General features: G+C 31.1%; 1 protein-coding gene across 1 annotated transcript in view; it reads right to left on the bottom strand.

The window, feature by feature from the left end:
• The window catches only part of LOC140444330 (protein turtle homolog B-like), a 984,236-nt gene that overhangs the window by 375,916 nt on the left and 593,013 nt on the right, over positions 1-15,307 (bottom strand). The window contains exon 6 of the mRNA XM_072536081.1: positions 2,366-2,517. Within this exon, the coding sequence (XP_072392182.1) occupies positions 2,366-2,517 (152 nt within the window). The remainder of the gene's footprint in view (positions 1-2,365; positions 2,518-15,307) is intronic.

The following is a 15,307-nucleotide window of genomic DNA, read 5'->3' as shown; positions in this document are numbered from 1 at the left end:
AGTTACATCTCGCGATTAGAAAGCACAGTACTGACAGTCAATTAAAACTCGTTATATAATAAGGTAGTTCCAATGCAGCTGGTGATCTAGGGATTTGCAGATGGCGTGGTGAAGATGTACCTATGCATATGTGGACAAATTGAACTTTTTATTTTATATTTTAAGAGTTATATGTATATTAGTAGACAATATAGATAATAATTGATTAATTTCCAGTAAAGGTATTAAATAATATAGAACTTTCAACTATTTCAAAACGTGATTCCTTAAACTTGTCAATTAAACTGTGATTGTTATATTAATTTGTAGTTGGAATCTTCAATAAAGTTATAAAAGTGGATATTAACCAGTCATCCAGATAGAAAAATAAAAAACAAACATGGTTATTTACTTTTCCTATGCATTAGTTGAATCTTAAGACATTAATAAAGTACAATTGTCTCTGTAAATGTAAATAAAATACGTTTGATTAAAAAAAAATAGGTAACAATAATAGTAAAAAGACCATTAAAGATAGAGCAAATATTGTTTAGTACTGCTATGATTAAAAAATATCACCCGTTTTCTATTTTATTGGTACATCCAAGCCACCGTATATAAGAAATTTTAATAACGCCAAAATAAGCTTTGCTGTATAATTCTGCATTAAACTGGAAATAACCTCGTTCGTTCTAACGTATAACAATATTACTGAGCTAATTTCACCCATTTTGGACCACCATGTGCCCGACTACGAGTTTTGTTGTAGACATTTTACACGTAATTGGTTTTTATTACTTTGCCCCAATTCCCTGGGTCATCTGCTTTTTTCGTTTAAATTACAACTTGGCATTGTGGACCCTTATATCTACACAAAGATGCTTTTATTTTGACCATAACGGATAGTAAGCGTTTATAATAACTTATATGTTAGGCGACTAATAGTAATTTTGTATAAATAAATTTGTTTATATTTTCGTTTAAAAATGGTCTGTTTTTTTTTTGTTAAACTTTTTATGTTTTCCGTACACATATTCCATATATATATATATGTATATATATATATATATATATATATATATATATATATATATATATATTAAAATATGGATATTTTGGCTTTTGTAGTCAAATACTGGCCTCTAAGTAAAACTCTTTAAGGTTTGTTAAGCTTTGGAGTTTATTTTTAACTCTTTCTCAAAACATACTACAAATTAAAACAAAAAACTAAATTGAACAATGAAGTTGTTGTATCTTCAACAGGCTTACCCTTGTGAGGATTGTCCTATAAAATTAACAGAATTACTTAACATTTGACATTATATTCTTTGATTTTCTTTTTCTTTCAGCTAGATTTATTTTAAACATATATGATGGTGTAAGACAGTGGTTAAATCTCATTTTGCATATACATAGTTGTTGTCGTATCCTTTGTCGACTCCATTTCAGAAAGCAAAGATTTATCCGTAATATGGTTTCTGATTGCTCTGTAATGGTTTCCTATATTTATATTCTAATTAATATACCTTTCTTTCCATTCTTTCTTAAGATCCTTGAATATGTCTGATTCTATATCTCTAGACGTACAAAGATAATGAGTTAATACTCTTTGTGGCACCGCTTTTTTGCCAATTCATCTACTATTTCATTTGCAGTTATTCCACAGCGGATTTTAATCCATGCCAACTTAACAGTTTTGCCTTGCTGCTGAAGTTTTTTAATTTTATTTATTATATATAATTCAATGTAATTTACTTTTGATTTAGGATTTATGACACTAATTTTACTTAAAGAACTTTTGCTGTCACTATAAATTATAAACTTTGAATGATTTATATTAGATAAATATTATAGTGCTTCCACTATCGCTATTAATTCAGCTGTGTATATACTCATGATGGAATTGAGTTTAAATATTTTACTGTTTTTATTATTGTTATTCCAATATGCACATCCCACACCTTGGATACTTTTGGATGCATCTGTATATAGCATATAACAATCTTTGAACCATTGTGAACTGTCAGATATAAATATTAATTCTTTTAAAGATAAAGACAAATAATTGCTGTGGTGCCTTAAGAAGTATACCTGAACTTGTTTCAGAGTAATAAAGTCAATATTGTAATTTGGGTTTATGTCATATTTATCATATATTGCTATTTTTGGATAGAAATCTACTATATTTAGAGTTTTCTTTTGTTTTATAAATTAAAACATATTATGTTAAAACATAGTCTAGTCTAGATTGAAATTAAAATTTATAAATCCAATCAAATGTAGGTCTATTTTATTTGGAACCGGTCTACTATAATATTTTTTATTTCAATTGTGGCTTATGAAAATATATCAAGTAATACAAAATAGGTGTGCATATTTTACTTACCGTTTCCCTAGTTTCCTTCATTTGAGTACTTCCTTTCCACCAAGTAATTGTTGGTTCAGGTCGAGATCCTACGACTTCGCAGCTTAATTCGTATGTGTGTTCGGCAGAAAGTGGCTTATTGTCCCCAAGTAGTCGAACCCAAAGAGGTCTCACTATAACAAAAACAATATGTTAAAACTTAAATCATATATTTTTTATTTTTGCGTGAAATACTCGCATATACATACTTAAGTTTTAAGTGACGTATTGATGTACTGGTTAATGTTGATACAGTTATCGATTGATTATCTATTTTTACAGTTTACATTATATATATAATATATATATATATATATATATATATATATATATATATATATATATATATACACATATATATATATATATATATATATATATATATATATATGATTATGATATTATTATATATATTATATTATATATATGGTTATGATTCTAAAACAGATCGAAAATAAATACCATGAGATGAGAAATATTCAAGACCCTGTATAGGTTAAAAATTTATAAATATAATGTTTTATTTGTAATAAGTGTTTTCGGAGAACAGTGGATTTAAAACAATGAATAGTTTCTAAGAACATTTGTATAGAAAAACAATTAGGGATTATTTAGAAAGTAAGAAATTATTGTTTAAAATTTTAAAAATAATTATACATGGTTTTGTAGCAGATAAAAATTCAAAATTAATGTTAGATATATACTGGGTTGTATATTATTTTCTTCGAAGGTGAATAGATGTTATCTTTTACAAAGAGGCATTTGCCTGTAGCAAAACAAAAGAAAGCTTAGTCGATATCGTATCCTGTTAATTGGGGAAAAAACCAATTACAGTAAACACGCTTGGTTTCTTAAAATTTAAAATAAGGAAAATTTGAAGTTTGGTAGTGGGATGAATTTGTATGAATGACTGTTGATTGGCTAGAAAGTACTAGGGCAGGAGAATAGGATAGTAGACTTGAAAATTGAACCAGGAGATTTGAATCATTGTCTTTTTAAGATCGAGAACGAGAAGTGCACTTTAAGAACAGGGTAAGGAATCATTATTGTGTTTTTAACAGCCAGAATAAGAAGTCCAGTTTGAAAACAGTGTAAAAAAAGAAGTATAAGTTTTTATGGGTGAGTTTAAGTTGGTGAATAGAATAGTTGTAGACGAATCGAGGTCGAGAATCTCAAACTCCTTGTATCCGAAGAGACTCCTAAATCTGTAAGAAAAGGAAAAAAGTTATATAAAGTTTGTACAAGATAACCATTAGAGGCGGGAGACGCAATTTGCGGAAAGAGTCCCACTATTATTATTGTGAAACGAGTCAGAGGTGCTTTTTTTTTAATTTGGGGAGAAACTGAGCAAGTACTGTTTTTTGTGTAACAGTTTTTGGAAGGAAAAAGCAGAGCCACAAGTGTTTTGCAAAATTGGACAGTATTTCGGGAACACAATCCGGAGACTAAGTCAGTATCCGTTGGCAGACATCGCAGAAAGAAGATAAAGAAGGTCAGTCAACTTGTTTGTGAAATAAGCGTTGTATGAACATCATATATTTTATTTAAACTCATATCATATAGCAATTGATAAAAAAGAATTGAATTCATAAGTCAGAAAATTTGCATATTATAAAATTTGTTTGTTTTTAAGAAAGTTAATGAGAACAATTTTGCAGTAAATTAAATAAATTTGATTTAAAAAGGAAATAACAGAATTAAGTTTTATTTTGCTCTGAGGAATGGATAATTCAGTGTATACAATTTTTATGTTAATAGTTATATGTGGTATTGAAATAAATGGTGATTGTTTTAAAAGGTTATAAATTGTGTTATAATATTTATTCACTTTGTCTATCCTAAAGAAAGCGAGCATCCGGAAATACTAGTAGCCACGAATTGAAAGTAAAATAAATTTTATTGTGAAGTAAAGAACCCTGAGAAATTAAATATTATTTGATCTAGTTTAAATCAATTAGAATTAACAAAAATTAAAACAAAGCAGGTCATAATAACTGGCCCCCAACGTCAAGGCATTTTAAAGTATTTCCGGTTGCAATTTTGAAAGGAAAGACAAAGGAAAAACAGGTGATTGAAAATTTATTTATCGAATGATCAAAGTTGCAGAGAGTTGCAAGTCAAAAGCAGATCATAATATATATATATAATATATTATGTTCTATATAATATTTATTATCAGTAATTTGCTGTTCCGCATCAATATAAAGAGAGAAAATGGTAATTCCTGAATTTAAATGTAACGATTTTTCATATTCAAATGAATGTCTATCCCACATATACACGCTTATCATTTACAAGAAAAATTCTTTTAGCGAGCTAGGAAAATTCGTGCAGCCATATTTTAAACAGATACGTTTTTATGCTACACCAAATCTAAACAATATTTCAACTCGTGGGAAGTATATTTATCCATTTCCATTCAACAGCGCGTTACGGTTTCAACAATAACCCTGAATACACTCCCTCTTTTCTCTGGAATTAACGGTCTGCTGATTGACGAATTTATCGTTTTTTTGTCGACGAAAGAACAAAACAGCTCCTGATAAAAAAGATTTAATCACGAAGAATGTAACGTACGATGTGGTTCTGTAGAATATCAATCAAATCGGCTAAATCTATTTTTAGTCAGATACAGAGTCGACTTAATCTCCTTTAATTTAATTAGTTATATACCGAGGGTAATATATTTAAACGCAGAAGAAAAGTTACAATAAGTGAGAACTATGGTTTGGAATGGTGTATAAGAGACTGATAAATTTCAGGTGAAACGAAAGTAGACTTACATTAGGGTTTAGTGCTTAATCCTTATCGATTTTCATTATTCTTGAATCAGATAACATGGAATTTTCAAACGGGCCATTCTTTGATCCTCAATGTGGTCTTAGTAGAGGTAATGTGGTATTAGTAAGAAACACGAAAATGTAATTGAAACCAAGAATAAAACTGGCAAACCCTTACAATGAAAGATAATAGGACGAAAAGAGAATATTTTTTATTTGAAGATTCTTCTTTAAGTGTCATCTCTAATGGAGGTTGGCAGTAGCTTCTGCAAACTCGTCTCAATCCTCTGCTTTTCTTTCTAGAGTTTGGATGTCTTGTGCTATCCAATCCTTAACATTACACATCTAGGTCATTTGTCGCCTGCCAGTACCACGTTTTCCTACCTTTTTTGTCTTCCACTATTAGTTGAAGGAATTTATATCTCTCGCTTCTGAATATATGTCCAAGATTAGATGTTTTTCGTTTTTTTGAAAATCTGGTGTTACGGACGCATTTAAAAGAATTACAACGCTGAAATAAAACTGAACATGATATGTTGCCAGAGTCAGAAATAAAAGATGGACCACGAAAAATTTTACAATGGAGACCTAGAGACGATGCATATCATAACAGAAAATGTCCTCCAATAAGGTGTTCGGACGATATCAATCGCATCCAGCATAACTGTATTCAAAGTGCTCAAAATTGGATGCAATAGAATTATTTACGAAAGGACTATGTTTATCAATGGACTAAAAATGACTGATTATGATGATGATGTTATAAATTATTTTCAGAAATATCTTTAGATGGATAGAAAGTCATTTTTTAGCGGTGTGGAATTTAAGGCGGGGTACAAACCTGGCACCTTCAGGGCTGTCTTCAAGAGAAGCTCTAATTATATGTTCGGCATATACATTAAATATTAGGGGGGATAAAATGCACTTTTGACGCACTCGTTGTTCTATATTGATATACTTAGTGTTTCCGTTCTCTGTTCGAATGCATCCTGTGTGGTTCCAGTATGTATTACTTATGATAGCTATATCGTGTCTGTCGAACCCTACTTTTTTTAGCACCTCAATCAATTTTCCGTGTTTGATGCGGTCGAAGGCCTTTCTATAATCGACAAAGCACACATACAGCCATTTTTGAACCTCAAGATACCTTTCTGCCATCAGTGTCAATCCCATTATTGCTTCTCTAGTGTCTGTATATATATAATAACGGATTTATTACGGCTGTCGCCGCTTCTCCGCCCCCAATTTCCATCTTTTTCTGTCATATGCAGTTGCCTCTTCTAAGTCTCTTGCCGCCATTGCTTCATCAATATCGTTGTGCCAACTTCTCCGTGGTCGTCCTCTCTTTCTTCTTTCAGGAGGGATCCATTCCAGTACTCTCCTAGGCCATCTGTACTCTGGCATTCTTTTAACATGTCCGAACCAGATTAATTGTTTTCTTTCTATGTCATCATTGATATCTCTAGTGTCTGTACCCTTTCTAAAACCATATTGAGAACGACTCAGGTATTCTTCACACTTATTGTGAATTCGGTTCGATGGTCTTCACATTTTCTTGCTTTTTGTTTTTTAGGAAACAGTCATGCGGTATTATGCCATGTTTATATATAATGTTGCAGAGGTATGTTAATTTCCTGACAGCATTATCATTTAGGTGTTTAAGATGTTCGGCTGTTATTAGGTCTTCGCCGGGTGCCTTGTTGTTCTTTGCGTCTTTTATAGCCTGCAAAACTTCTTCGGTGAGAATGTTTAATTTTTCATCTGTATCTATTTGTGGAGGCTCTTCTGTTCTCTGATCACCAAAGAAATCTTTAAGATATTGCTCCCATATTTCTTTCTGTTTTTCAGGGTCTAATTCCATTTGGTTTTTCTTGTTTGTTACAATCGATAAGTATTTGGGTTTTCACATTTCAGCTACTTCTTTAACCTTTCTGTGTAGTTCGCTATCTTTATGCTTCATTTGCAAATCTTTTACCTCTTTACATTTTTCTTTCATCCAATCTTTGTTAGCTACATTTATTTTTTTCTCAATTTTCCTGTTGAATTCTTTGTATCTTGTAAGGTTTTTGTTTTTTACCATCCGTCTCCTCTCCAGAATTTGTAATATTTCGTTTGTCATCCATGGTTTTCTATGTTTACGGTTTTCTTTCTGTATACTTTGGTCTGCTGCCTCCAAGACAGTATTTTTAATTTTCCCCCACATGTCTTCAATGTTTTCTTTTATTACCTTCTCCTTAGTGGAAGCCATTGCCTTATACTCTAACTGCGTGTCTACCATGTCTTCATACTTCTGTTGCTGTCTCGTCAGCACTACTCCATGCTATTCTCTGACTGGGTTTAGCCTTATCTACTCTTTTAAGTTTTAATCGGATAGTTGCGAATACAGGATTGTGGTCTGAATTTATGTCACAGCTTGGGTACGTTTTTTACATTTAAAATACCATTACGGAACCTTTTGTTAATTGTCGATATTAAGTAAGCATAAAAAGACCATGAGTGTGTTGTGTAGCCTAGATGTGAAATAGTAGTAGAGGACGGTCAAATAAGAAATTATAAGACATTAATAAACAATATACATCTATAAAAGGCATTAACATCGGTATTACTCAAAATAGAAAATAGTATAATGATGTCTGTTGATGAATTCTTTGCATTCGCACTAATAACGAAAAGATTTCTACTCTTGTCCATTGCTAGGTTTAGTCTTAGATAATTGATATTTGATTGAAATCGTTATTATAAATAATGTTATAAAGTTCAATTTATTTTTTATTCTTAATAATTTTTCTAAAAATCTTTTTCATGTATTATTTTTTTGGCTATTTTACAACAATTTGGCCAAAATGGTATTAAAGCAATAATATAGAAGGTTTTTCAGCAAATAATTTTCACTACAAATTCTTTTTAATTTTTACGTGGTATCTCCAGTAGACCTAATCCATGGACAATTTCCAGACGAGATAACATTGAGCATAATTATATATTTAAAAAGTTGTTTTTCACCTACTGTTTTTTCATTTTCTTTGATAGTCAGGATTGAATTTAGTATCGGAAGTGAATGTTTGCGGAATAAAGGAAGTTAGAATTGACGTCATTGAAGGTAATTCATCTCCGAATTCATTTTCTTCGAATAATTTTGATATTTCCGTGATATTACTGCAGGTTTAAAAGAACAATTGAAGCACATTGCAAAGAATTTGAGGCCTGCTTTTCGGCAACCACACATATTTCCACAGTTTCATCCGCAGAACATTAATTTCAGAAATTTGGGGGTTGCTGGAGTTTTAAAATTTTGGATTGGTGCGCAAATTTATTCGTGCTTTTTCTGGTCCCAACCTTTAAAATCACAGTATTTGCCGAGCCACGACTGAACCTGGTGATAAACTCGGAGGCTGTTGAAACGGGCTGCATCTTGTGTTATCAAAATCTTTTAAATATTACTTTATATATAAAACCTGTCTGCTAAAAGCAGACAATGAAAACTTGGCCGGTTTTATTAAAAAATAAAATTTTACATTTATACTTTGTCTATAACTGTTCTATGATTGTACGCATATCAAGAATGTAATCTCATTTAACCGATTTTAATAATTTTCTCATTGGGAATTGTTACTTTTTACCGTTTTAACTTAAGTAAGCAGAAACTTACTCCACTGCATGGTAAATGTTATTTTTAAGCTCCTCATGTTTATTTTTGTCCCACTATTTTTTTGAAGTGCAATTACCTGCTACATTTGTTGCAATATTTAGCTTCAACATCTAATAAGCTGAAAATATTGGTTATGCAATCAGCCCTTTGCCTCGTCATCAGAACGTTTGTCAATAAGGTCCATAATACTTTTTTGTATTTTTATTACATAACTGACAACTCCTCTATTGGGTTTGACGCAAATAGTCCTAATCCTGGAGTGCTTTTGTGCCAATTAAGCAATTGTCCACAAAATCAAAACCGGTCTCAAGAATTTCTGATACTGAAGATGATGAACTGTTGTTGCTCAGATAATGAACTATATTATCCGTTCGACTATCCCAATAATAATAATAACATGCAATATGTGCAGTAATCTCAGAAATAGTTTGTAAATATTGTTCATTGTCCACATCGTTTTTGACTTTTACTCGATCAATTTTTGTATCCATATTAGTGGATAACCACGCATAACCAACGAGATAAAAGCCCAGGTGCTAAGAGGGATGTGCGCAGACCGCCCATAACAAACAGTTATGTCTAAACTTAGACGAAGAGACAAGATCTTAAAATATTTAAATATAATGAGAGAAAAGATTGGACGGAAGATACTTTGGATCAAAGTAGATGAAGTCAAATCGTAGAGATAGCAAAAACTCACGAAGGGTTGTAAAGCTACAGAGAGAGAGAGAGAGAGGGAGAGAGAGAGAGAGAGAGAGTGAGAGAGAGAGAGAAAAGAGCGAGAGCGAGAGAGATAGGGAGAGGAAAAGTGAGTTTATTAAGATTCTTTTTAGTTTTTACCTATTTGGATTTGCTAATTATTCCACAAAATGTAGTTACCTAAGTAATTGTCAGTAAGGATATTTTTTTTATTCAGTAGACGCCTATTAATTGTACTCATTAGATCATTCCGGGCAAGTATTTCAGCCTGAAACAGTATCTGTTGCCCTTAACTATAATACTTGCTGAATTTGCTTGTCTAATCTGGTTTCCCTTCTCTAGTTACATCTACAGATTTTTATCTACCAGTAAAATACAGGTAATCTCTATTAATATCTAATCTAAAAATGTTTCCTTTATGGTACGATCGTGTTCAGTTTTTCAGTAAATGTAAGTTCTGGTATCGTATCTGACTTTATCGAAAAGATAGGTTCCTCAAGTATACTGCTAGTAATGTTAATGTGACTATTCACCACATCATTGGGTCTTCATATGCATGACTGTCAAAAGGACTACCAGCAAAATATGTAATTTCAACATGAACAGACCAAGAGTAACCTCTAATATTGCCGTTCTTAAACTTTTTAAGGTTCCTATGATACTCAAGAGCATCTATCTCACAGCTTGGTGATATTATGATATTTCTAATCAAAAAGTCACCCTTGGTTAAAATCTGTCAGTTTTACCTAAAATTCTTCTGTAGTAGTTCCAGAATAGTATTTACTTACTTAATAATAATGTAAATATAAGTATTCAAAGGTAACTTTGTCTGAAAGATTATTAGTTCTAACTACTTCTAATACTAACACCTCTTCAGTTCTTCCTCAACTACTACTTCTACAAATATCTTTATCTCACCTAGCATGACAAGTGTCTGATTATTTCTGACAAAACGTGTTTGTTTTGAAATTATTTACACAGAGGTTCTCTTATACATTATGTTTATGTGTACAGCATACAAACTACAAAAGTGCTGGTTATGAATAATGACGCATATTAGCAGAATTATAGTCGGTTTGTGATAGATAACGCTTGCGTAATGAAATGCAAAATGTTTATACTGTAATTTGCTGCTGCAGGCGGCAACACAAAATTTTTTTGGTTAATATTACAATATCCTCTATGAAATTTCTTTTTCTTTACGTACCATCTCCGCGACGAAGCTTGGCAATCATTATGGTTATTCTAATTTTAGATGCGACTAGTCTGAATAGTTGAACTGGTGCACCCGTACTATTACCTTAAGTTACGCAACCACGAAATTCTCATTTTTATACTTCTCCTGCCTTGGACATCCCTTGTATAACCAATTGGAGTACGTCATATCTTTCACATGACATGGCCCTGATATTGCAGTTTTTGTTTTCTGTAAAACTGCATTCTCATTGTAACCTTTAATATTGCAGCTTTTTTAAAATTAAATATTTAACAAGTCTCTGCTAAATTTGTAAAGAATTGATATTTAATTGCGTTTAAATTTTGAAACGTAGAAAGAAATTAAAACTACTTAACAAAAATGTGTATGAACAATTTTTTACTGGGAATAGTAGGAAAATTTTTATAAATAAATCATAAATTTACTTTATTACTTTACATAAAAATTATCTTTATTTCAACTTAAATGTAAATCACTTGCTTTACTGATGACCGGCCTCTTTTTATTTTCGGCCACTGAAACGGAAATTTGTCTGACCCGGATATTTTCTATCGGAATTTTTCAATAATAATTGTTAGAAGTGTCGAGATTCTGTGGTCTATTCCATTCGATCTCCTATATATTGGATTCCTTTGAAATAGAAACTTCGGTATTACACATTTCGACAGCAGTGCTATGTATTTTCCCTCGGCGCGATGAGACATCGTTTGATCTGATCTGTCGCATTGCATCAACGATTTTTTGTTGTTTGTTTTTTTACATCGATTTGAGAGAACACCTTTAAAATTCTAACAAATAGGTGAATAATATGGCTTTAAGGTTAAAATATCTCTGGTCTTATGCACATATTTAGAAAATGGATTTTTTCTGAGAAATTTAATTAAAATTCTATTTAATAAAATGAAATAAAACTTTATTACTATACTACTACTATAATATCCACTGGAAAACTAAGTTGCTGTAGCTGGCTGTATACCATGTATAACAAAAAAAATGGATTTCAAATTTTTAGTAAAATGTATAAATAAAATACCCAAATGGGCTATATCACAAATACAGAACGTTTTCGGAATGTAAATTCCATGATCAGTGTAACCTGAAAGTAATTAACCAGTTTAATTAAAAGAACGTAAGATTTAAAATGTTGACTAAGGTTATGCAAAATGTGGTTAATACTTACAAAGTGTACATGCTATGAGCCACTAAAATATATTGGTGAAATGCCTTTAAATATTATAAATTTACAAATATGTTAAATTATATGTTATTAAAAATTAGGATGTTTAAGTTACCGTTGGAATTGGTAACATGGCAACGTATGGCTCTACATCGGTTACTTGGTCCTGAGACAAAGTGTCTTCGAGGACCTGTTGATAACAACTGATAAAAATGACAATATTGACATGTTAGGACAGATGTCGGAACAAAGAAGTCAGTGCAACTTACGGTAGTTGTCTAAAATGACAGAAGCCAGCATTATTTAAAATTGAATAAATTACAATTGTAATAATATAACAGTATCAACCATCAATGTTGTAGTCTGTAATGTGAATTTGTCCTATATTTATGTTGAAAAACATTGAAAAAAATTGTTTTATAAATTAATTAAGGTAAACTGGAGTAAATGAAATTTTGTATGTATCGATAGACAACCAACTATACATGTGTCTAAATTTGATTGTTATTAACTAAAGATTTTAACAACAGGTCCTGTATGTTATAAAACATTTGGGACCTAGGACATAGTGAAAAAGACATGTAGGAAGATGGTTCTATAAAATTTATTGTTGAGGAGTTATATAGTAAATGATATGTTTGAATTTGCTGTTAAGATGAAATTTGAATATGAAAAGAATGTTTTTGTAATGTAATGTTCATGTATTGCTTAACTTACAACTTAAGCATGGAGGGCCCTCTATGTCAAAAAACAACATTTGGTACCTGGTAAATATAATTTCGGTTTGAAGAGTAAAGATGGTAAGTTGTTATGTGTGTTGACCAGTATGCAATGTAAACAGAAAATTGATGGCTGATAGGTGGTTTGGTATTGTATTGTTCAAACATTGCCCAAGTTATAACTTCAGAAAAAGAAAAAGGCCCTACATGTTAAAAGGAACATTTGGTACCTGAGAAATATAAAAAGGATAAGTTATAAGTTTGAGTTTAAGGTAGGTAGATGAAGTTAATAGGCTTTTGGTGTGTATTGTAACGATATGTAAAAACTGCAAGAGTAGTTGGGTTTTAAGGTGGCTCTGTTACAAAAGTTATGTGATGTTTTAATATTATTGTAAAAGGAGAAAATACTCTACAAGAGGCTGACGTCTCCAGATATCCGGAACCAAACCTTGAGGGAAAGTGGATAAGTAAACTAAAATGTAGTGAAAACAGAATGAAAATGTGATGATATGTGGTTAAGTAGATAAAGATGTATGGTAATGAGAAAATTTTTTGAAGGGGAAGTGGAATAATCAGCTCTGAATTTAGTTTGTAGAAAAGGAGCATGGAGAATATTAGGTGTGAGGTCAGACTTGGCGCTTAGATTCCTAGAAAGAAGTGAGGAAAGGGGGGGAGTTGGAAGTTGGATATATTGAAAAAAGTTTGATAGGACTAAGGAGGATTAATAGGTGATAGAAGAAGAACGAAAAATCTAATACTAATGAAGAAGTAAAGTAAGAATGTGGGTTATGAGAATAGTTGACAATGGAGCGGAAGGAAGTCTCGATTGAATGAGACATGGCGATTAACACAATTTGGACTTCTCTGTTTTTCTTATATAATTTCTAGGTCTTCATATAAGTCTAGTTTGAGAAAGTTTTTTTGAGGGATATTATGAATAAGTGAAACATCTTCTGGGATATTGAGGGTGTGGTTATGTTCTTTAAGATTTTGAGAGAAAGTGGAAAGTGGATTAAAGTGGTTAATTATTTTCAGGTTACACTGATAATGGAATTTACATTCCGAAAACGTTCTGTATTTGTGATATAGTCCGTTTGGGTATTTTATTATACCTTTTACTAAAAATTTGAAATACAATTTTTTTTTACTACTATAATACTCGGACATTTAATTAATATTTGTATTAAAAACTATCTCCAGTATCATATTTACAATGTACGTACCTGTGATACTACACAAGCTATTCAACATTATTAGAAATTAATATAAGATAGATAGAAAAGACCTATTGTAGTAGGGTTTTAACCCTTAAGTATTAGAACGTAAAAATGTTTAAAATATAACATAAATAACTAAGGTTTTAAAGTGACATTGAATGCTCTAATAAATGAACTTTAATCAAATAAAAGGCAGATATGGAGCACAGTTTTTTATTAAATCTTGCCCAAGTACTTTCGCTCCTACAGCATCTTCAGGGGCATTTCGTCAAAATTATAATATATCCAACAATTTGGTGAATGTCATAAAAATTAAATAAAACATTTTCACAACACTAGACAAAGGAAAAGCAGTTTAATTTTTTTTTAATTTGAAGAAGCTACATAGTGGGCTGCACTGCTGTCACTTTGCTGAAGACTAAGTTAACTAGCATAGGTCGACACATTAAAAGGTGTATAATACATGCATACTAGTAGTTTTTACCAACGGTTGGAGACCGTAACCTTACCAAAAAACCTGCTTAAAAACTAGAACAAAGGGCAATGGGACGAAAAATTTGAAATATCACTAAGAGATACAATCAGTAACACTAAGATAAGCTGAGGAACAAAGATCAGGGATACCGTGAAATAAATAACAAAAATTAAATGGCGCTAGGCTGGTCAAACAGCCAGATATGATAATAACAAATGGACGGAGAATATGAGAATAGAGACCAAGAAGACGACAAGAAGTATGGGAAAATCTCAAAAGAGATGATAATACGTAAGTAGATATAAGAGCAGTAACAAGCAAACAGTGGATTAGATTGTGCATAGATACATAAATATTCTATTGGGAGAGACCTAAATTCAAGAGTAGATGGCTGACATAACAGTTGAAAATGGTTGACGAAGAGAGAGTGAGGAAGACATTTCCCACAGTAATGTTACAAGTTTTAATACGGATATCCATATCTAAGTTTGCACTGAAATAATCTATATTACTAGGAATATTAGTTAAACTAAAAAAAAAAGTACCAAATAGGTTTGCTACCAAATAAAATTTTGGGAATTGTCAGAAATCGTACAAATTGTTAGAACGCCTTAAGGGCAACACTGCATTCTAACTGTGGCTTTCGCTATAGTAACTAGTTTTATTTAGAGAAACAGCAAGGAGAGATCTTTCTCTAAAGAAAGGGTTCAAACTGATAATTGCAAAAATACAACATTGCATTTATATAAAATTATATTTTATGAAATTATGAAAATATAAATAAATATCATTTAATAGTAAATTTAATTATTATATAAACCAAAGATGTTTAAAAATAACAAGGTATATTAAAAAAAGTAGAACAGTACTTTAAATAATATATTTAAAATTAAATAAAGTAATTTTATTAGTCATTTATTTTTTATATTTTAAACAAATTCAAGAAATTATTATGTTTGCTCCTCATGCTATCTGCTAACGTATTAACAAAG

Source organism: Diabrotica undecimpunctata, chromosome 6 (assembly GCF_040954645.1).
Source record: "Diabrotica undecimpunctata isolate CICGRU chromosome 6, icDiaUnde3, whole genome shotgun sequence".
In the NCBI taxonomy this organism is placed as follows: Eukaryota; Metazoa; Arthropoda; class Insecta; order Coleoptera; family Chrysomelidae; genus Diabrotica; species Diabrotica undecimpunctata.
This window is presented reverse-complemented; position numbering and strand designations above follow the sequence as displayed.